General features: G+C 47.9%; 1 protein-coding gene across 1 annotated transcript in view; it reads left to right on the forward strand.

Annotated features, from left to right (window-relative positions):
- The first annotated feature begins 4,030 nt into the window (after window positions 1–4,030).
- The window catches only part of LOC119974297 (E3 ubiquitin-protein ligase TRIM39-like), a 99,689-nt gene continuing 80,099 nt past the window's right edge, over window positions 4,031–23,620 (forward strand). Inside the window, exons 1-2 of the mRNA XM_038813069.1 lie at window positions 4,031–4,213; window positions 5,093–5,263. Of these exons, the coding sequence (XP_038668997.1) occupies window positions 4,031–4,213; window positions 5,093–5,263 (354 nt within the window). The remainder of the gene's footprint in view (window positions 4,214–5,092; window positions 5,264–23,620) is intronic.

Below are 23,620 nucleotides of genomic sequence, written 5' to 3' on the forward strand. Positions count from 1 at the left end.
AGCCGGTATAAAGGAACTGAACAAAGCATGGCTTGGATGGGGGGATGGGTAATTGCCTGGACGAGAATGCTGAGTCAATGGGCCCCCCCAAGGGCTGAAGAATGTGAAGTGAGCCCACGGTTGTGAAATGTGAAATGAGCTAATCAGGATATATGACCAGGTCATGAAGGAATAGCCTATGCATTGCTGATGCATTATTTGGTCGTATGTATGTGAAATTTGATGCAACTTGAATGTATCTGTACAGAAATATTTTGTCCCTTTGTTCACTCTGGCTGTTGAAGATTCAGGAGATTGGTTGTGTCCTGCTCTCCCAATAGAGTGAATCACCCCAGCTAGCTGGTTAAAATAAACAATAATTGATACATGCAAATCTGTCTCAAATTTTATTGAGACCAGACTGACAGCAAAAATAATCAGGATTGTCATAATCAGGATCGGGTTGCCCTCTCACAGGCTGCCATGTGCAAGAGCCAACTGCCACAGCAGGCCATGACACAGAGCGTTGACGCCATTTCCCGACGACTGACTGACTTGGCATAGATGCAGAAGTATATGTGCAGTCGCAGATGGAGATGGCTCAAACATCGGCTGATGTGTCACAGACCCAGAAGCTGATGGCACAGTCACAGCGTGATGTGGCACAGTCCAAGAAAGAAATGGTCCACTCCCCGTGCATCGATGCCTCGTGAATGCAGACACTGGTCGATACAACAGCACTTGCGCTCACGAAACGTGGCGCCTCCTGGCTTAGCTCCTCTCGTAGCTACCGTCCAGCTAATAAGGTGAAGCAGTACTGCTATTAAGCAGTCCGAGGGTCATCGGGCAGCCCAAGGGAGGAGGAGGTGATGCGGCCTTGCTGATGACTGTGCAGGTGCGAACACTCTTTAATCCTTTCCCTGGGGCATCTGGTGGACAGTAGAAAGAACAGGAGAGCTCCACACCACACGGGACACCCGAACAGCAGCCGGGTACATCCAGATCCGGCCACACATGAAGACAGCCACGGGATGGTATATTGGTCGGAGGGCGGAATCATAGTGACCTTCTCAACTCCACGTCACCTGGTGCCCAACCAGATATAGCATTGGGGGCAATAAGGACAGAAAAGTAGACACAGGTTATGTGGTCACGCGTGCAGGGCATATCGTAGAGATAGCTTCCAGGACACGTATCTGTATATATGTTTTCCACTTTAAGCACCTGTGTACAATGCCCACAACCTGCCTCCATGGTCGGTCGGAAGGGTGTGAGAGCTGCTCTGGTCAGGGCAGGCCACAGAGTGGATGCAGTTGGGGAGGGGATAGGTTCGCGGACAATGTGGGAGAGTTTGGCTCAGTGCCTGCAGTTGATCAAGCACTTACTGCTCCGATGTCTCACCGAAGCCTCCACCTCGCCATCTCCACACTGGTGCTTGTATGTGGCGACCCTGGCGACCAACTGCTTCCCAGATATGGATTATCTGACCGTGAAGTGCATCCCATACTACCTTTCACGTGGGTGCACTTCAGCCATTATCACAGTGGTCTACGACCCACCCCAGGCAGATGTAAAGAAGGCGCTTGACAAACTGTACACAGTTACAAACAACTACGAAACAGAATACCCAGAGGACTTGTTCATGGTTTCCAGGGACTTCATCAAGGCCAACCTCAAGAGTGCACTGACACAATTTCACCACCACATCTCCTGTCCCAACAGGGACGACAACACACTTGATGTCTCAAAAATCAAAGGCTCACACTGTTACATTCCATGACTGCACTTTGGAAAATCAGATCAAAAGACGGTGCTCCTTCTCCCGGCATTCAAGCAGAAATTCAAGCTGGGGTGTCCAGCTAAGAAGGTCATGCATTGCTCGTCCGAGGAAAAAGAAGAGCTCCTCGGTGAGTGCTTAGAGACAGTGGACAGGTCCATATTTAAGAACCTCATCGGCCAACTTAAATGAGTATGCCACCACCGGCAGAGATATTATCAGCAAATGTTTGACGACTACGTGCAAAAACAAAGCAGTAAGGACGTTCACCCAACCTGAAACCATGGCCCAATTGCAATTTTGACTCCGCACTGAAGGGCAGTACTGAGGCGTTCAAGTCAGGCGACCCTGTCCAATACAGGTTATCCACGTACGGTCTCCGCAACGGCCATCCGAGATGCCAGGAAATAAAACAAACCAAGCTCGTGTCACAGACTAGCGTTACAGATTCGCGGCTGTTGTGGCAATGCCAAAACGACATCACGGGCGACAAAGTGAAGCCGAGCAAAAGCTACAGATGTAGCGTCCCCTTCCCTGATGAACTCATGCATTCTACGCTCGGTTCGAACAGGAAGCCAACGGCCCTGTTGTCGACTGCCACAGCAGCACATAACACAGTCATACCCATCATCACAGCTTCCGAAGTCAGAGTGAACTTCCTGAAAGTGAATCCTCAGGAGGCGACGGGTACAGACCCGGACCTTGGTCACGCACTCAGAGCCTGCTCGGACCAGCTGTCAGGTGTGTTCAGATACAATCTTTAACCTGTCACTACTCCGCCTCCGAGGTACCCCACCTGCTTCAAGAAGACCACCAACATACCGATGGCCAAAGGGGAACCAGGCTACGTGCCTCAACGACTACCGGCTAGTGGCCCTGACAACAATCATAATGAATATCCTCGAGAGATTGGCCATGAAGTGCATCAACTCCATACTCCGAGAAAGCCTTGAGTGTAGCACTGCAGCACAGTGGTTAGCACAGTTACTTCACAGCTCCAGGGTCCAAGATTCGGTTCAGGGCTTGGTTCACTGTCTGTGTGGAGTCTGCATGCTCTCCCCCTGCCGGTGTGTGTATCGTACGGGTGCTCCGGTTTCTTCCCACAGTCCAATGATGTGCTGGTTAGGTGGATTGGCCATGCAAAATTTCTGGAGTTACTGGATTACGGGGATAGGGCGGAGCTGTGAGATTGGGTAGTGTGCTCTTTCCAAAGGCCGGTGCCGACTCTATGGAACGAATGGCCTCCTTCTGCACGGTATATCCTATGATTCTATGATCCACTGCAATTCGCATACTGCCTCAATTGGTCCACAGCAGACACCATCACTGCGGGCCTACACCCATCCCGAGAGCATCTCGACAACATGGACTCCTGTATCAGACTCTTTTTTTTTAATTATAGACTCCTATGTAATGAATTAGTTTGCACTGAGTGATGAATCTGCGTACAATAGTGAAAGTTTGGTGACTAAGGGATATTAAGGCTTCATTTTTACCTAAAGTCTAGTCTTTCTTTTATTTAGTTAATTTACTTGAAAGTTTCTGTTTGGGTTTCGAAGAAGATAAGTTGTCAATCAGCTTCAAACAGAGGTGCTACGTGCAGCTGGAGCTTGTTAATTAGTTAATTGGATTAGGCCAGTTTTCAGAGGCTGGAGTGACAGTATAAAGGTGAGCCAGTTTACAGTGCAGACTTTCTTTTCACTCAGTGCTAAGTTTGAGTGCATTTGAGTGCTATAGGAAGAGTCTGGTGACTGAAGGATTTTTGTGAGAAGGGAGAAAAGAGCTCCTTTCGTTTCATTTCCTACAGTTCCTCAAAGTGCGTGAAGGGAGCGCAGAATTTACAGAGAGTGCAGCTGACTGGGTATAGAGTCGGACGGTAGAGTCCCAGTTGGCCACAGGGCAGATACAATCCGTAAGATAAGAGTTGTTTCTTTTGGTGATTTTGTTAATTTTTAATTATTTATAATGTTATTGTTTGTTTGTTTTGTTTTTTGGGTGCAGCAAGCTATCATTCTTTCTTTTCGCAGAATCATCAATTTTCGAGTGTTCACTTCGGATGGTATCAGCAGTTTATATATATTAAATGTTCTAAAGGTGTTTAATCTTTCATTCCCCCTCAAACCATTTAAATCTCTTTGTGAATTCAGATCAGAGGGGATGGAGGCGAGGGAAGATGTATGCTCCTCCTCTAGGATGTGGATGGTGACATGCCACCGCTGACTATACCTGCGGGAAGTGCAGAAACTCCAGCTTCTCAGAGAGCATGTTAGGGAAATGCAGGTGGATCTGGATGAACGTCGGATTATCCGGGGGGCAGAGGTTGTGAGAGAGAAGAGTTACAGGGAAGTATGCAACATCCAAGTACAAGACAAAAGTAGCTGCGTTACAGTCAGGGGGAAGGAATACGAACGACCAGATATTGCAGAGATCCCTCGTGGCCGTTCCCCTTCAAAAGAAGTATATTGGTTTGGATGCTTTTGGATGGAAGACGTACCGGGAGAAGGCCCAACGCCTCGGTCTCAGGCCACGGAGTATGGCTCTGTGGCTCAGGCGTGAAGGGGGAAAATAGAAAAGCAATAGTGATAGGAGACTCAATGTTTAGCGGAATGGATAGCATATTGTGTGGTCACGAGCGAGACTCCCGGAAGGTATGTTACCTCCCGGGTGCTCGGGCCCAGGGATGTCTCGAATCGAACCTGCAGGATTATTAACGGGGAGAGTGAGAAAACCAGAAGTCGTCGTGCACATAGGCACCAACGACATAACTAAGAAAAGGGATCTAAGAAGTGATTTTAGGGTGTTAGTTTGGAAGCTAAAGAGCAGGACAAGCAGCGGAGTGATTTCAGGATTGCAACCGGTGCAACCTGCAAGTAAGGCAAGGAACACAGGTCAAGTGCAGCTGAACACGTAGCTACAGGGCTAGGGCAGGAGGGAAGGCTTCAGAAATGTTGATCATTGGTTAATCTTCGCAATAGGCGGGAATAACCACCTTAGTGCAAATGTTTTGGATGGAACAGATTTCGTCAGGTGTGTACAGGAAGGATTCCTGACTCACCATGTAGATAGGCCGAACAAGGGGAGAGCATAGTGGATTTGGTGCTTGGCAACGAACCAGGCCACGTGTCAGATGTCTCGGTGGGGGTGCATTTCGATGACAGTGACCACAACTCCTTGACATTTACCATAGTCATGGAGAGGGGTAGGAACACCCATAATGGGCTGTTATTTACATTGTGGAGTGGAAATTATACTGCAATGAGACAGGAGCTGAGGAGCATGAAGTGGGAACAATTGTTCTTGGTTAAATGCACAACAGTAATGTGGGGATTGTTTAAGGCGCACTTGCTGCGAGTGCTCAACAGTTTTGTCCCAATGAGACGAGGAAGGAAAGCTAAGGTTATGGAGCCTTGGATAACAAGAGAATTGGAGCTTCTAGTCAAAGTGAAGAAGGAAGATTACGTAAGGCTGAGGAAGCGAGGATCTGACTCGGCTCTAGACTATTACAAGGTAGCCACGCAGGAACTCAAAATGGAATGAGGAGCGATAGAATAGGTGATTAAAAAGCCCTGGCGTGTATTATTATGGAGAAGCTCAAGGCCTTCTGCAAGTACGTGAGAAATAAAAGGACGATCAGAGAGAGAGTAGGGCCGATCAGGGATAGTGGAGGGAACTTGTGCCGTGAGTCTGAAGAGATGGGGAGGCTACATGAATGCTTTTCTCCAGTATGCACTAGAGAGAGGGAACTTGTTGCTCATGAGAACAGTGTGAACCAAGTTAATAGACTCGAACAGGTTGATACTAAGACGGAGGATGTGCTGGAACGTTTGAAAAACATCAGGATAGATAAGTCCCCTGGGCCTGACGGGATATACCCAAGGTTACTATGGGAAGCGAGGATGCAGATTGCTGGGCCGTTGGCGATAATGTTTGCATTCTCCCTCTCCACTGACGTAGTACCGGATGATTTGAGGGTGTCGAATGCTGTTCCCCTATTCAAATAAGGGAATAGGGAAATCCTTAGGAATTACAGACCCATCAGTCTTAGTCTGTGGTGAGCAAAATATTGGAAAGTGTTCTGAGAGATAGGATTTATGATTATTTAGAAAAAAAACATAGTTTGATTAAAGATAGTCAGCATGGTTGTATGAGGGGCAGGTAATGCCTCACAACCCGCAATGAATTATTTGAGTATGTGTCGAGACACATTTATGAAATTCGGGCATTGAATATGGTGTATATGGATTTCAGTTATGCATTTATAAAGTTCCCCATGGCAGGGTAATTCAGAAAGTTAGGGGCATGGCATACAGGGAAATTTTGCTGTCTGGATACAGGATTGGCTGGCCGAAAGAAGAAAGCGGGTGGTATTGGATGGAAAGTATTCCGCCTGGAGGTCGGTGACCAGTAGCATCACGCAAGGATCTCTTCTGGGTACTCTGTCTTTTGTTTTTTTTTATAAATGACTTGGATGAGGAAGTCGCAGGCTGGGTTAGTAAATTTGTCGATGTCACAAATGTTGGGGGGGGGGGGAGGGGTTTCACACAGTGCAGAGCGTTGTTGCAGGTTACAACAGGGCATTGACAGGATGCAGAGCTGGGTTGAGAAGTAGCAGATCGATTTCAACCATGATAAATGTGAATTGATTCATTTTGGAAGGTCGGTTTGAGTGCTGAATACAGGGTTAACGGCAGGATTCTGGGAAGTGTGGATGAACAGAGGGATCTTGGGGTCCATGTACATAGATCCCTCAAATTTTCCACCCAGGTTGATAGGGTTGCTAAGAAGGCGTATGGTGTATTGGCTTTCATTAACAGGGGGATTGAGTTTAAGAGCCGTGAGGTTTTGCTGCGGCGTTATACAACTCGAGTTAGACCACACTTGGAATATTGTGTCCTGTTCTGGTCGCCTCATTAAAGGAAGGATGTGAATGCTTTGGGGAGGGTACAGAGGAGATTTACCAGGATTCTGCCTGGACTGGAGGTCATGTCTTATGAAGAAAGATTGAAGGAGTTGGGATTTTTCTCACTGGAGCGAATGAGGCAGAGAGGTGACTTGATAGAGTTGCACAAGCTGATAAGATACATCGTTAGAGTGGATACGCAGAGACATTTCCCCAGGTTGGAAATGGCTGTCACGAGTGAACATAATTTAAAGGTGATTGGAGGAAGGTCTCGTGAATTTGACAGAGGTAGGTTCTTTGCTCGGAGAGTGGTGGCTGTGTGGAATGCACTGCCAGCAGAGGTGGTGGCGTCAGAGTCATTAACGACATTTAAGCGAATCTTAGACAGGCACATGGACAGCAGTAAATTGAAGGGCTATAGATTAGGTTTATCTGAGATCAGGATAAATGGTCGGCACAACATTGTGGGCTTAAGGGTCTATAGTGTCCTGTACTGATCTATGTTCTAGATCCGCCTTCAAAACCATAACCCCAGCAAAGCTCCTATCAAAGCTCCAAAACCAAAGATTTGGCTCCTTCTTCTAGAACTGGATAATCGACTTTCTGACCCACAGACCATAATCATTAAGAATAAAGACAACACCTCCTCTAACATAGTCCTCAATACCGGGGCACCGCAAGGCTGCGTATTTAGCCCCACAGTACACCATGTACACACACGACTGCTTGGCAAAATTTGGTTGAAACTTGACGTTTGCTGATTATACGACTATTGTGGGCAAGATATCGATTAACCACGAGTCAGAATACAGGAGGGAGATAGAGAACATAATAGAGTGGTGCAGCGACAACAATCTAGACCTCAATGCCAGCAAAACACCCCTCTCAGCAGCAAAGGAGCCGATACGGAGATGGTTAACAGCTTCAAATTCCTGGGGTTACACTTCACCAAAAATCTGTCCTGGCCCACCAACGTCGACGCGACCGCCAAGAAAGCACAACAGCGCCAATGCTTCCTCAGGAAACTATGGAAATTCGGCATGCCCGCATTAGTTATTGCAAAACTTTCCAGATGCGTCAGAGAAAGCACCTATTAGGGTGTATCATAGCATGGTATTTCAACTGCTCATCCCAAGACAGCAAGTAATTTCCCAGAGTCGTGAACAAAGCCAGTCCATCACACAAACCTCCCTCCCATCCATTTACTCCATCCGAACCACCCGCTGCCTGGGGAAAGCGGGAGCATGATCAAAGACCACTCCAACCCGGCTGATTCACAATTCCAGCTTTTTCCTTCGGGCAGAAGATAGAAACGTTTGAGAACACTCACCGAGAGCCTCAAAAGCTGCTTCTTGACCGCTGTTTCTATCTTCCGAAACTTCCCTCAAAAGGGGTGATCTGATTAACACTACACCCCTGTATGCTTCACCCGATGCCGGCGTATATGTACTTCTATTGTGGACCTTGTGTTGCCCTATTATGTATTTACTTTTCGTTTGTTTTATTTTCATGTACTTAATAATCTGTTGAGTTGCTCGCAGAAATGTACTTTTCATTTCACCATTTCTTCCCCCACCTCCCGAGGGATTTGATGGACCGTGTCATGGAAAGGCCAGCCAGCAATTAGGATTCAGCCATGTGGACTATGGTTAGTACTTCGTGGGCAGGAGTCAGATGTTGTCAAAAGTTGACGAGCAGCAAAGCACATAATTCTGCTTCTCATGGAGCAGACCACCTTTTACTGCCAACCCTAGTTGTAGATAGGTATATTTCATGGAGGGCATTGCAGGAAGTACGGGGTGGCTGGGGTTGGGGTTTGAGGTGGTGGGATTCAGTGTCCGTGTCACAGACCTTCCCCCATCTAGTAGGGGAACCTGGAGGCAGTCAGAGCATCCCGGACGTTTTAGGCATGGTATACGCATGATGCGGCTTCCGGTGCCTGCCGGGACCCCATGCCCAGGCCATAATCACCATCTCTATCATCCTCTTCGTTGGACGGGGACTAGCTTTGATCTTCCACCTCCAGTACGCCTCCCCTCTTCCGAAAAATGTTGTGGAACACACGACAGGCCGCCACTACGCGGCCGGCCGTCCCAGCGTTATACTGGAGAGTCCATGCAGAGTGGCACTGGCGCCTGGACCGCAACTTCACGAGGCTCGATCACACTCCTGACGGTTGCATGTGCATCATTGTAGTCGGCCTCCGCGTCTGTCTACGACCTGTGGTAGGTGCCATCACCCACGACAGTAGCGGATAATAGGTGTTGTCCAGGCGACAATTCACCCCCATCCCCCTCCACTTAACAGCCAACTGTGCGTGTCAAAGAAATCAACAATCCTCGAGTATTCCAGGAAGAAGGCATCATTCACATAGCCATATTACCGGGTGGAGATGTATGTGTTTCACAGCTGATGGTCACACACCAGTTGCACTTCATTGTCCAGAAATTATTTCGGTTTGTGTGAAAAGGCTTGGTTGATGCAGTTCTCCATCGGGCGACATGCATTCCCTCGTTCACACACTGGACCCGGGAAATCTCTGCAATGGCAGTGAACCCCACTGCCCCGCAACTCTGGTCTGCTTGCTCCACATTGAAAAGAATGTATCGTGCCGACTGGTCATGTAGGTCCACCGTGACGGCGAGAATGCATTTGTTCACCGAGGTCTGTGAGATTCCAGACAAATCCCACTTAGCGCCCAAATGCGTCCCGTGACATAGATTTTCATGGCGACCATCACCTTGATGGCAACCGGGAGCTGGCAACCTCCCCGAATTACCCCTGGTGGTCGGTGCACTATGATCTAGCAGACATGTCGCAATGTTCCCCCTCTCAGCCGGAGTCCTGGAAGGCATGTAAAGTCCTGCAGGCCCTTGAGTGATAGGCGTTGTCAGCACAAATGAATGTTGATGTGGCGCCTCCAATGCATCTCCTACCCCTCCTCTTTGGCATCTTTGCCGGCCGGCTCCTGATCTTTATCGGCTGTCTCTTGTTCCTCTAGTGAAGATTCACTTTTGCACAATTCGCCACTACAGCTTCCTCGCAGTACAGCAGTTGCAGCTCGGACAGCCGCAAAGCATCTCCAGGTCTGCGGCGACAAGAAGGATGGCCACGATTGTTTGTTGAATTGCAATGTTCCATTTTATACATGGGAAGAAAGGTCTATCTGTTAGCACGGTGCGTACCCAGATTCCCAACAGGTCCACTGGGCGACAGGGCAGTATCGGTATCCGCATGTCCATGGCCACGTCCCTGACCTCACTCTGGCACTGGCGCTAATCAATGCTGCCAGGAGTACTGTCGGATTTCGCTCCCCTTGCCAGCTGTAAGCACCGCTGACCACGTCCTGCACCCTCCTGCAGTACTATGTGCTTTATGATCCTGTGGCCGCGTGTATGTCCCATTAGCGGCTGTCGGCCGGTTGCCTTGTATAGTATGGCGGGATGCCGGGTGCGGGGTGGTGTACTGGCAGATAGGGGCAGGAATGCTTGCGGCGGTGGCGTGGAGGGTGAGCGTAGGGGCGCGGAGTGGGAGCACTTATCAGGCCGTGGCACTACGAAGAACCAGCGGCCAGTGAGGGTGGTCTGTCAGTTGTGCAGCGGCATGATAAACTTGCAGCCCGTAACATTGGCGGTCAATGCCTGGACATCACCTCAATTCCCTGGGAGTGGTCCCTGCCCTACGCCCGTCCCCTGGTTCCCCTCATCAACGGCCCTGGACGAGAAAATGTCCCCCACCCAGCACAGCCAACTCAGCCAGTGTCAGAGCCGGCAACCGATGGTCACATCTCCGCAATCAGCCATGGCGCCTGTGTTTTCGAATTTTAAAAGAAAAAGTGAGCCTCGCAGCCAGGAATGCGCCTGTTGGAGGAAGATAATCGCGGAGTCCCGGAGAATGCCAGATCAAGCCCGGTAATGAAATGACAATTGTGTTTACTGCGGAGTGGAACATATTGATGCAGCTGCCGAGGCGCCACGGAATTGCGATTGAGCGTGAAAACGGTCCACGCCACAAACTCAACGTCAAAACCGTTTATCCGCCCTATTATGTATCCCATTCCGGTGTCAGCCGGCAGTGGTTCCCCCCTCATGGGCTTCATTCTCAATTATTGGGACTATGTCCCCACACGGGCGTCAAAACGGTAGACATTTATACCAGAAAAATTGGCATCATTTGATTCTCTTTCTCTTTTATTATTTGGTTTGGCTGCTCTTTTAAGCCTTCCTTTAATTTGGCCAACTGGACTTCTCTCCCGTTAACTTCTGATTAGCTCCATCTCTCTTCCACGCAGCTGCTCTGAACAACTTGCAATCGTGATCGTCTTACTTGGTTTGGGAGCCCGTTTAACCACCTACGCATTGGCATGACTCCAACAATTTTATTCTTTGGACCCTCCATCTCAATTTTCGGTGTCACCGTACTGCACGAATTTGGGCCTTGCACAATGTAAATATATACGGAGGACGTCCTGCTATTTGGCATGAAAGGTCATTACTATCCTTTGTAACGCTTAGGATTAGTCGCAGGTGTATTCGAAAGCAATTGGGATGGGGTCTGGTTCGCAGTATATTCACTATCGCAGTGTATTCCGAATTCGCTCGACTGTCCGAAGTTTGAGTGCAGTTTGCATACCTCACATTCCAAACACCTAGACAATAGCTGAATATACTTGTCGAAATCTTTATCAGTCGTTCAGTCACTTAAGACTGCGCGTCACTTGAGATATGTGTCCTCTAAATTCAGGCTCAGAAGGCATATTGGCCAGCCCAGGGTTGATGGGTCCTAATTTAGAGCAACATGGTCACTTTTAATTGAAGTCGAATCTGATAGTGCCCAAATGTTGTACCTGTCCTCTTCAGATTCTTTCGCCCAGTTCACGTATTCAGAGGTTCAAAGAGGTGTCTTTTGGTGGAAGGAGAACAAAGGACATCTGCAAGTATAAATTCAAAAAACCTTAATTCAACACACAATTAACCCATGAAGGAACCAATAAAACATAATCCTAGAAATACACAAGATTCAAGTATGCAACCTGCAAAGATGGATTCATTGAACGGTGGGTGGGATTCCTGAGTCCCTCTGGTCCGTCATTATGAAGGTGAGTCTCGTTGGTAGCTCGTTCCTTCCTTTTATATTAAATTTCTCCATTGCATCTGCCTTAGTGTCCGCTGCCAATGTGCTCGGGTGGTTCTTTTTATCCTCCATCACTTCGCGCCTTTTGTGAGGGCCACGAAGAATCCAGCACGAGTTTGTAGAACGGAAAATTAACTGTATTTACAATAACATATATATATATACACAGCAGCACCATTAACTCCCTTGCTGCCCACTCCTCTTTGGCTTGTTCTGTACTGGTCAGATTTATTTATGCAGGAACCTGTTAATCATTTCTCCGCCCTCATTGGGGAAGCTCATACACCCTAAGGATTCCGGGATTGCTATTAGTCCACATCCAGTGATAAGCAGACAAGTTATAACATTCCAACCCCCCCCCCCCCCCGCCCCATGTCCAAGGAGTCCACCAGAGACAATGGTGAAGGAGGGCATCGGAGTCGTGTTGCCGCAGGCCTTACACTATTTGCACCATGTGCTGGTGCAGGTGGAATGTAATCTCCGTGATGAATGACGTAATGTTTGTACATCCACGGCCCGTGGGACCGAGGGACCGAGGACTCCCCTTTTGAGGCATCCTGTGTCTCCATCTCGAAGTGGGAGTCCAATGTCTCTGTCATCTCCGCGTCCCTATCTCCACGTGGTTCTGCAACGCTCTGTTCAGTCTTTGAGTGCGGCGCCAGAAGAAAACCGTGAAGAACGACCTCCACTGTTTCTGGTCTCTGCGGCTGGAGAAGTAAGCTCCGAGGGCAGGGAATCTTTGGAAGACGCGGCCGTCTGAACCAAACGTGGTTTATATGCTTGCGCTGTAGGCGACCCTGGGCTTGCGCCTTGAAAAAGATCGGGACCGTTCGTCGAAAGATAACGCCACGGACCCACTGGGCATCACCAGCAAAATTTCGAATGAACACCGGGTCACCAGGCGTAAAGTGCCGAATTGGGCAATGCCGATAAAAGCCATGTCCCTGCCATTCTTGGGAATAGCGTACCTTTGCGCCAACATCCGGGAAGCCATGCTAATGCACGTGCGAATTCTACGGGCTATTCGGAGTTCCGCAGGAGCTATCCGAGTCACCGCATGTGGAGTGGCCCTATATGAAAACAAAAAACGAGCCAGTCTCGTGTCAATAGACCCCAAAGGCTGCGTCTTTAGGTCCGGTTTGATTGTCTGCACTGCACGCACTACCAACCCATTAGAAGCCGGGTGGGATGCTGCCGTGCTGGTACGGGATATGCTGTATATCTTCATGAACCTCGCAAACTCCTCACTTGAGAAAGGAGTGCCGTTGTCCGTGACGAGCACCTCGGGGAAGCTATGTGTACTGAAAGACAAATACATCTTCTGAATCGTTCTGCAGGACGTTGTGCCTACCATCTTATGCGCCTCAGCCATTTAGACTGGGCATCGAATAATAGAAGGAACATGAATCCTTGAAATGGGCCAGCGAGATCGACATTCAAGCGTGCTGCTTTAGCCCTTGACATTCCCAGTGATGTAGGGGCGCGGAGGCAGAAGACGCCATTGCTCCAGTCAAATGGAGCAGTTTTCCGCCACCATCTCAATGTCGATGGCGAGGCCTGGCCACAAGGAATAACTCCGGGCCAACATTTTCATTTTGGTCACGCTCGGATGTCCATCGTGCATGTCCTGTATTTCGAGGTCCTCACCTTTTTCCAATAAGGCCACACGCATCCCCCACAAGAGGATATCCTCTTACAAGCTAAATCCTGACAGCTTGGAGAAAAATGCCCGCAACTCGCCTGGGAAATGTCTATGTTGCCCACCATGCACGACTATGTGCCGAACCTTTGACAGGACTGGTTCAATTTGGCTCCACTCAAGGATCTGCGATGCAGTGGCAGTCAACGAGCCCATAAAATTTAGGGTGGCAACAACCTCACTTGTCGTGAATGTCGATATGGGGCCGGCAACAAGAACAATCGCCTCACTGCTTCAGCATTCGCTATCTAGGTCCCTGGTTTATACTCCAGAGAATACTCAGAGACAGCGAGCGCAAAGCCCAGCGCTGGATCCCTGCGCAAGGAATGGGTGGTATTGGCTTATCCTCTCGGAAAAGCCCCAGCAGAGGCTTATGATCAGTCATGAGAGTGAAATGGCAGCCAAAGATATACTGATGGAAGCAATTCACCGCAAAGACCACTGTTTTACCCGCCGGAAAGCAGTTTCTTGTGGCTGACCCCAACCCAAGATGTGATTCGTCTTTAGCCGAAGGTGTAATGGCCTTGCTTCTTGATCTGTGTGTACTTCATTTCCACGGCAGTCAATATCCAGGAACTGAAAGCTATCTGCTGATTGAACCCGTTCTCCATATTGTGGACAAGACGGCCCGAATACGAATGCAGATGCATTACATGTGATGAGCAAGTGAGATAGGAACCTCGACGACAATTGCTGTTTTACCCGCCGGAAAGCAGTTTCTTGTGGCTGACCCCAACCCAAGATGTGAGTCGTCTTTAGCCGAAGGTGTAATGGGGACCAGCGGAGTTACCAGGTTAGGGAGTAAGTTCTCGTGATAATTTACGAGGCCGAGAAAGAACGAATATGTGAAGTGTCAGTCAGGGTGGGAGCCTGTTGAATGACGCTTACGTTCTCTGTGACGGGGTGCACATCATTGTAGTCCACCCGATAACCCAGGTAGACCACTCTTTCGACTGAAAAACGCACTGTATATGACATTAAACGTACTCCAGCCACCGAGAAGCGTCCAAGGACAGCCTCCAAATTTTCCACAATATTCCTGCTCCGACGTCCCTGTAATAAAAAGGTCGTCTAAGCGGACATGACACCGGTAAACCTCTCAAGATGCCTTCCGTGATCCGTTGAGTGAAAGCTGAGGCAGAAGATCCCCAATGGGCAATGGTATATATTTATACAAGCCCCTGTGTGTATTAATAGACACATATGGCTGGGAGGCAAAGTCCAGCTCCAACTGTAGGTCGGCGTGACTCATCTAATTTTGTGAGCGAGAGTCCCGCCTGCAATCTTTGCATAGACATTTTCTATTCGGTTTCATGGATAGCTGGGCGAGCCTGAAGCCGTATTCAATGTAAGTTTATAGTCGCCGCACAAGTGAAACTGTGGCATCTGGTTTCATTACAGGTAAATGGCGCGGTCCAGTCAGCGAAAGTGATGGGCCGATATAATGTCCCAAGGACTCCAACGAGTGAGCTCCCGTGTACCTTCTCAAGCAAGGCATAGGCACTGGCGCGCGCGGAATTAGGGCGGCGTGTCTCCTGGTTCGACCTGGATACGGACTGCCGGCCCTTTATTTTCACCAAACCCTCTGGAATACACTAAATTCTGTCCTGGCACCAACATCAACCCTCAAAAACTGTTTGAAGGATGTGCTGCCACTGCAGCCGCAAATGGCGCCTCCAATCCCGACCCAACAGACAGGGCCCATGGCCGCCCACTCAGGTTAAGTGGGCAACGCCGCCTCCTGGCGTCAATAAACAACTGGCGTCATCATAAACTCCTGCTATGTCCAATGGTTCCCACGTGTAGGTGGCCAACCTGGCCGTGTATAGGTGAATGCAAGGGCTGTATACCCTGCCCGATGTGATCGAAAGACATATGGACGATCACGGAGACTGCAGCGCCAGTGTCCAACGTATTATCAAACGGGTGGACCATTGACCCGATCTGTCACCTTAATGGGGGCCACACGGGGAGCTGCCGCACAATGAAGCTGCAGGCAGTCGTCCTTCCTTATCCACGTCCTCGGCAGTAGTCCCGCATTTTCATCCAAATGGAAGGTACGGTCCCTGGGCTGGCCCCAGTTTCTGTCGGAATGAATGCACCTTTAGCGCCCCAGGAGTGTTGGCCGTGACGGAAGTCGGCGTCCACAAGTCCGACACAGACATGGTTCCTCAGCCACCGGTTCTGGAGAAGTCTTGCCTTAGGGAGGAACGTCCGGCGCCTCCTGCCGTCGATCCGGACGCTGTCCCGCCCAAGGTACGGCAAGGTTGCAGGGAGACGCTTTTGGATAGAAGGGGTTGCGCCCAAAGCCGCGCACCTCCATTCCCTGTAGTTCCTGCACTCTCCGTTCTGCGCTCTCTCGGAGAATACTGTCTGAATGGCCTGTTGAAAAGTCAATGTTGGTTCAGCTGACAACTTCTCTGGGTGATCGCATTGTTAGAATGGATAACCACTGCAAGGGATTCTACTGGGTCCCTCTCAGCGGTATTAAACATGTAACGCTGGACGATCGTGGACGGGTTTGGATTAAAATGCTGCCCCACTAACATCACAAGTTCATCAAATGCCTTAGTGTCTGGCGCAGCTGGGTACGTAAGGCTCCTAACCACTCCAAACGTATACAGACCGCAGGAAGTGGGCAAAATGACCACCTGCCGATCGTCTTTGGTGATGTTTTTTTGCCCAGACGTAGTGACACATTCGTTGTGCGTACTGGTTCCACCTTTGAAGTGCAGCAGCAAAGATATCCACATGTCAATAAAGAGGCATAGTGCAACAGAAAGAAAACTTCCAACCTGTATCAAACAAAGATCCAGGATGTGGCTTCAGCAGCGTCGACAGCTATCCATTTTAACCCTCGTCGCCAGTTTCGTGAGGGCCACGAAGAATCCAACAAGAGTTGGTAGAACAGAAATAAAACCTTTTTTACAATAACATATAAATATACAACAGCAGCAGTAACTTCCTTTCTGCTGACTCCTCTCTAGCTTATTCCATACAGGCCAGCTTTATTTATGCAGCGACCCGCTAATGATTAATCCGCCCCCCCCTCCCCCTCAGTGGGGAAGCCCATACTTCCTAAGGATTGTGTGATTGTCATTAGTCCCGAGCCAGTGGTAAACTGGGCAGGTTAACAGTGCCATTTGCGATTTTCTCTGCCTTTGTGAAAATTATGTCTCGGCCGGGAGGCGGGGGTCAGATCCTAAATAGTCCTCTTGATGACCTTTAGCCAGGATGCCTTGTAACTTCGCAAGTGCCCCATCTCTGGTGGTATGGTTTGCACATAACGTTTTCCCATAAAAGGCAACAGCAGACATTTGGGTGCACGAGTCTCGTTCGATCGGTGAAACTGACAAAAGACACGTGCACACCAATCGGATGCGATGATCTCCTGATGGGTGATTGACGGGTCCTTTTCAGAATTGTTTCTGGTAGCTGGTGCCTGGGTCTTCTTTTTAACTTTGGTCAAGTCTGAATTCTCTACAGCCTGACTGAGGTTAGCTTCAGTTTGTATTTAAAGTGCCCAATTATTTAAGTTCAAATATACATTTTAGTTGGGATCAAAACAGGTGCTTGTCAGGTTAGGACAATACCAATGTCTGATCGCCCGTGAAGTCTGAGTCTTCTTCCACACGGAGTTTCAATCAGCTGTTCGTACTATTCCAAGACCATAAGTCAGTGAGGATTTTGAGCACAGAGCCGATCATCCATTCGCACACTACCATTGATAAGGGTCGTCCTCCAACCATACGAATTGTTTCAAAATCACCACTGGATTTTGTTTTAAATTTCTACACCTAATGTGTCTTGAACCACGTGAGCAGCGGAATATTGTTATCCAAAATATCTACCCTTTTTCATTTTCCCGTAATTCCAGTGCCAACGGCCAAGGGGCATTAATTTATTTTTGCTGCCTAATTAATTTTATGTATATATAAAAACGTTCTTGCACTCTATTTGTATATACCTTATTAGAATAATCTCCTCTTCTGCTTATCATGATTTAATCATCAGACATCCTATTCTGGTATTCAAGCTTTTCTGAAAATCTTGCTTGTCTGAAATTGTGCACAACAATACCTTCCATTCAGTGCCAATTCCCAATACAGGTCCCCACCATCAACACAAAATAGCATTGCATACCACATTTTTTTCTACCTACACATTACGTTACAGAAACGTCAATTATCTATATTTGTCATAAAGTGATCTTCTATATCCCAGCGGGAGGGCTCCCGTCGGTCATGTGCTGGTGTGCCGGACAATGTTCACAGCTGTGTATTTTATTTTTAAACCGAGGAATAGGATGTTTAGCTTGCATATTCTGTTAAATGGGATCAGTGAAAAATGTTCCAAGGTAATATCAAATCCTCTATTGGTTTTATGTTGTCTCCTGGGTATTTGATTCTACACGGATTGTCCAGTCCACTAGTTGCAATTCCGGTTGCATTTCTTTGAGCTGCATAGCGAATTGGGACATCCTGAAATATTGCACGTTTTATGTTGGAACGACCTTAAGATCTTCAGTTACATAGAACATAGAACATTACCTCAATGTTGTGCCGAACAATGATCACCCTACTTAACCCGTAGACCCATAACCCAACAATCTCCCCATTAACCTTACACTACGGGCAATTTAGCATGGCCAATCCACCTAACACGCACATCTTTGGACTGTGGGAGGAAACCGGAGCACCCGGAGAAAACCCCACGCACACACGGGAGACGTGCAGACTCCACACATACAGTGACCCAGCCGGGAATCGAACCTGGGACCCTGGAGCTGTGAAGCATTGATGCTAACCACCATGCTACCGTGAGGCCCCTTGCGAAAGGAATGTAAAAATATGCTACCTAATTCAACATGATTCATGATAAAATACTTTCAATTTTCTTTCAAACATTATACAAGAACTTACCATAAGACCATAAGACATAGGAGTGGAAGTAAGGCCATTCGGCCCATCGAGTCCACTCCGCCATTCAATCATGGCTGATGGCATTTCAACTCCACCTCCCAGCATTCTCCCCATAGCCCTTAATTCCTCGCGACATCAAGAATTTATCTATCTCTGCCTTGAAGCCATTTAGCGTCCCGGCCTCCACTGCACTCTGCGGCAATGAATTCCACAGGCCCACCACTCTCTGGCTGAAGAAATGTCTCCGCATTTCTGTTTTGAATTTACCCCCTCTAATTCTAAGGCTGTGCCCACGGGTCCTCGACTCCTCGCCTAACGGAAACAGTTTCTTTGCGTCCATCCTTTCTAAGCCATGTATTATCTTGTAAGTTTCTATTAGATCTCCCCTTAACCTTCTGAACTCCAATGAATACAATCCCAGGAACGCCAGCCGTTCCTCATATGCTAGACCCGCCATTCCAGGGATCATCCGTGTGAATCTCCGCTGGACACGCTCCAGTGCCAGTATGTCCTTCCTGAGATGTGGGGCCCAAAACTGGACACAGTACTCCAAATGGGGCCTAACCAGAGCCTTATAAAGGCTCAGTAGCACATCGCTGCTTTTATATTCCAACCCTCTTGAGATAAATGACAACATAGCATTCGCTTTCTTAATCACGGATTCAACCTGCATGTTACCTTTAGGGAATCCTCGACTAGCACTCCCAGATCCCTTTGTACTTTGGCATTATGAATTTTCTCACCGTTTAGAAAGTAGTCTATGCTTGGATTCTTTTTTCCAAAGTGCAAGACCTCACATTTTCTCACGTTGAAATGCATCAGCCATTTCCTGCACCACTCTCCCAAACTGTCTAGATCCTTCTGCAGCCTCCCCACTTCCTCAGCACTACCTGCCTGACCACCTAACTTCGTATCATCAGCAAACTTCACTAGAATGCCCCCAGTCCCTTCATCCAGATCATTAATATATATGGTGAACAGCTGCGGCCCCAACACTGAACCCTGTGGGGCACCGCTGGTCACCGGCTGCCATTCCGAAAAAGAACCTTTTATCCCAACTCTCTGCCTTCTGTCAGACAGCCAATCCTCAACCCATGCCAGTAGCTCACCTCGAACACCATGGGCCCTCACCTTACTCAGCAGCCTCCTGTGTGGCACCTTATCAAAGGCCTTTTGGAAATCCAGATAGACCACATCCCTGGGTTTCCCTGGTCTAACCTACTTGTCACCTCCTCAAAGAATTCTAACAGGTTCGTCAGGCACGACCTCCCCTTACTAAATCCATGTTGACTTGTTCTAATCCGACCCTGCTCTTCCAAGAATTTAGAAATCTCATCCTTAACGATCGATTCTAGAATTTTACCAACAACCGAGGTTAGGCTAATTGGCCTATAATTTTCCATCTTTGTCTTGATCCTTTCTTGAACAAGGGGGTTACAACAGCGATCTTCCAATCGTCCGGGACTTTCCCTGACTCCAGTGATTTTTGAAAGATCTCAACCAACGCTTCCGCTATTTCTTCAGCCACCTCCCTCAGAACTCTAGGATGTAGCCCATCGGGGCCAGGAGATTTGTCAATTTTAAGACCTTTTAGCTTTTTTAGCACCATCTCTTTTGTAATGGCAACCATACTCAACTCAGCCCCCTGACCCTTTATAATTTTTGGGATATTACTAACGTCTTCCACTGTGAAGACAGACGCAAAGTACTTATTAAGTTCTCCAGCCATTTCCTCATCTCCCATCACTAGCCTTCCAAAATCAGTTTGAATTGGCCCAATGTCTACTTTGGCCTGACGTTTGTTTCTTATGTATTGAAAGAAACTTTTACTATCATTTCTTATATTACTGGCTAGCCTGCCTTCATATTTGATCCTCTCCTTCCTTATTTGTCTCTTTGTTAACCTCTGTTTGTTTTTGTAGCCTTCCCAATCTTCTGATTTCCCGGTGCTTTTGGCCACTTTATAGGATCTCTCTTTTTCTTTGATACATTTCCTGACCTCCTTTGTCAGCCATGGCTGTCTAATCCCTCCCTGGATAATCTTTCTTTTCTTGGGGATGAACCTCTGTACAGTGTCCTCAATTATGCATACAAACTCCTGCCATTTTTGCTCTACTGTCTTCCCTGCTAGGGTCTGCTTCCAGTTGATTTTCACCAGTTCCTCTCTCATGCCCTCGTAATTAACTTTATTTAACTGTAACACCATTACATCCGATTTTGCCTTCTCTCTTTCAAACTGCAGACTGAACTCAACCATATTATGATCGCTGCTTCCTAAGTGTTCCCTTACTTTAAGATCTTTAATAAAGTCTGGTTCATTACATAGCACTAGGTCCAGAATAGCCTACTCCCTTGTGGGCTCCATGACAAGCTGTTCCAAAAAGCCATCTTGTAAGCATTCCATGAATTCCTTTTCTTTGGATCCACTGGCTACATTATTTACCCAATCCACCTGCATATTGAAGTCCCCCATGATCACTGTGACCTTGCCTTTCTGACATGCCTTTTCTATTTCCCGGTACATGTTGCGCCCCTGGTCCTGACCACTGTTAGGCGGTCTGTACATAACTCCCATTATGGTTTTTTTGCCTTTGTGGTTCCTCAATTCTACCCACACAGACTCCACATCATCCGACCCTATGTCGTTTAGTGCCATAGATTTAATTTTGTTCTTAACTAACAAGGCAACCCCACCCCCTCGGCCCACCTCCCTGTCTTTTCGATAGGTTGTATATCCTTGGATGTTTAACTGCCAGTCCTGAACCCCCTGCAGCCATGTCTCTGTGATGCCTACCACATCATAATCATTCACGATGATCTGTGCCATTAGTTCATCTACTTTGTTACAAATGCTACGAGCATTCAGGTAAAGTGCCTTAATGTTAACTTTCTTATCAGTACAGATATTGGAAGTCCTAAGATGTCCAAAGTTATCCTTCCTTTTTGTTGCATTCCTAGTCTGCCTCAAGCTTAAATCCACCTGCCTACATGTTATCCTCCTGCGCATCTTGCCATTTAACTCCCTGCTCCCTGTCGCTTTCACTTTCCCTTCCCCCCAACTCAGAAGTTTAAAGTCCTACTGACCACCCTATTTATCCTCTTCGCTAGAACACTGGTTCCAGATCGGTTCAGGTGGAGACCGTCCCAACGGTACAGATCCCCCCGGTTCCAAAACTGATGCCAATGTCCCATGAAGTGGAATCCCTCTTTCCCACACCAATCCCTTAGCCACGTGTTTACTTCCCTAATTTTCCTATCCCTATGCCAATTGGCACGTGGCTCGGGCAGTAATCCAGAGATTATGACCCTTGAGGACCTGTACTTCAATTTTCTTCCTAGTGCTTGATAGTCCCCGAACAGGTCCTCCACCCTAGCTTTACCTATGTTGTTAGTCCCAACGTGGACCACAACAACTGGATCCTCCCCCTCCCGCTCCAGTATCCTTTCAAGCCGGTCAGAGATGTCCCGCACCCTGGCACCGGGCAGGCAACACACCATGCGAGACTCCCGATCCGGCTTGCATAGGATACTATCTGTCCCCCTAATTATAGAATCCCCTATAACAACTACTTGTCTTTTTACTCCCCCCTCTTGAATGGCCTTCTGCACCATGGTACCGTGGTCAGTTGGCTCATCCTGTCCAGAGCCCCTTTCCTCATCCATACAGGGAGCAAGAGTCTCATACCTGTTGGACAAGGTCAAGGGCTGAGGCTCCTGCACTCCTGAACTCAGGTTCCCTCTGCCTGCCTCACTTACAGTCACACTCTGATGTCCCTGATCAGTTACTGAATGTGAATTACTTAATCTCCCAGGTGTGACTGCCTCCTGAAACAAAGTGTCCAGGTAACTCTCCCCCTCCCGGATGTGCCGCAGTGTTTGAAGCTCAGATTCCAGATCATCAATTCTGAGCCGGAGATCTTCCAGCAACCAACACTTGCTGCAGATGTGGTCATTGCCATTCACAAGGGGAACAGCCAGCTCCCACATCATACAGCTACAGCACATCACCTGCCCAGCCATCTCTGATTAGTTAATTAATTTATTACTTTGTATAAATTTCAGTTAAAAAAACTTGGAGACCTCTGCTATAGTCTTTTCCAACCTAGTTCTGGTTAACAAATAAGAAAAAGAGAAATAATAATGTAATAAGGCACTCACCTGCTCACCCCAATGGGTCTTATTATTAGGTTAGAGGAGGAGGGCGGGTGGGAGACACTACACGTGTAGTGTCTCGGGTTTCCTCTCCACCAGAATTTATTAACTAGGGAGGGGTAAACCTTCCCAGAAGTCCACGGGACAAACTTCCTGTTCCCTGCAAAGGTAAGTAATTTAAACTTACCACTCACCTCCCGATAGGCTCAGCCCCTGCCGGTATCCAATGGCTGGCTGCTGCAATTTGAAATTGACAAATCTACTCACCAGCTGAAGTATCCCAGCTCCCGCCGAAATCCAACTGACTGCAACCCCTGCAAAGGTAAGTAATTTAAACTTACCACTCACCTCCCGATAGGCTCAGCCCCTGCCGGTATCCAATGGCTGGCTGCTGCAATTTGAAATTGACAAATCTACTCACCAGCTGAAGTATCCCAGCTCCCGCCGAAATCCAACTTGAAAGTCTTCAAGAACAGTGCAGTAAGCAAAATAAAGTATATGACTGCATTAAATTAAAATCAGGTGTGCCTTGCTATTTTAAGGTAGAGATGGGTAAAATTGCTCCACAATTCTTCTATTCACCCGTTGAGGATTCAAGCAAACAGTCTATAACCGACATGCAACTATTGAATTTTAACTTAAGTATGAGCGGAAATGAGGACGAATTATAGCTGCCACTAGTGCACGGACGACAAGTTATCTGTACAAAATGAGGAAGGCGTTATTGCTCAAAGTACAGTCCTGACTGGCGAGGTGCAGATTCTCCCTTTCCAATACTGCAAGTCGCACCCTACTCTTTCCCTTTCGCACCCTCTTACGAGCCCTTAATTAACATCTTCAGCAAACAACGGACGATATTATTGGGGAAACACATACATTCACGTCCCATTCCTATAGCATAGTTAAAGAGACACACGGCCACTGCAGAAGGATATTGAGTTTGTATACAAGGGCAGTATCGTTTCCACAATGACCGGAAAAGATACTTGATTTTTACGTGGTCAAAATTCTGAGTCTGGGAAATATTAAGCTGCCTGATGGGATTTGGAAAAGGTCAA

Source organism: Scyliorhinus canicula, chromosome 12 (assembly GCF_902713615.1).
Source record: "Scyliorhinus canicula chromosome 12, sScyCan1.1, whole genome shotgun sequence".
Classification (NCBI taxonomy): Eukaryota; Metazoa; Chordata; class Chondrichthyes; order Carcharhiniformes; family Scyliorhinidae; genus Scyliorhinus; species Scyliorhinus canicula.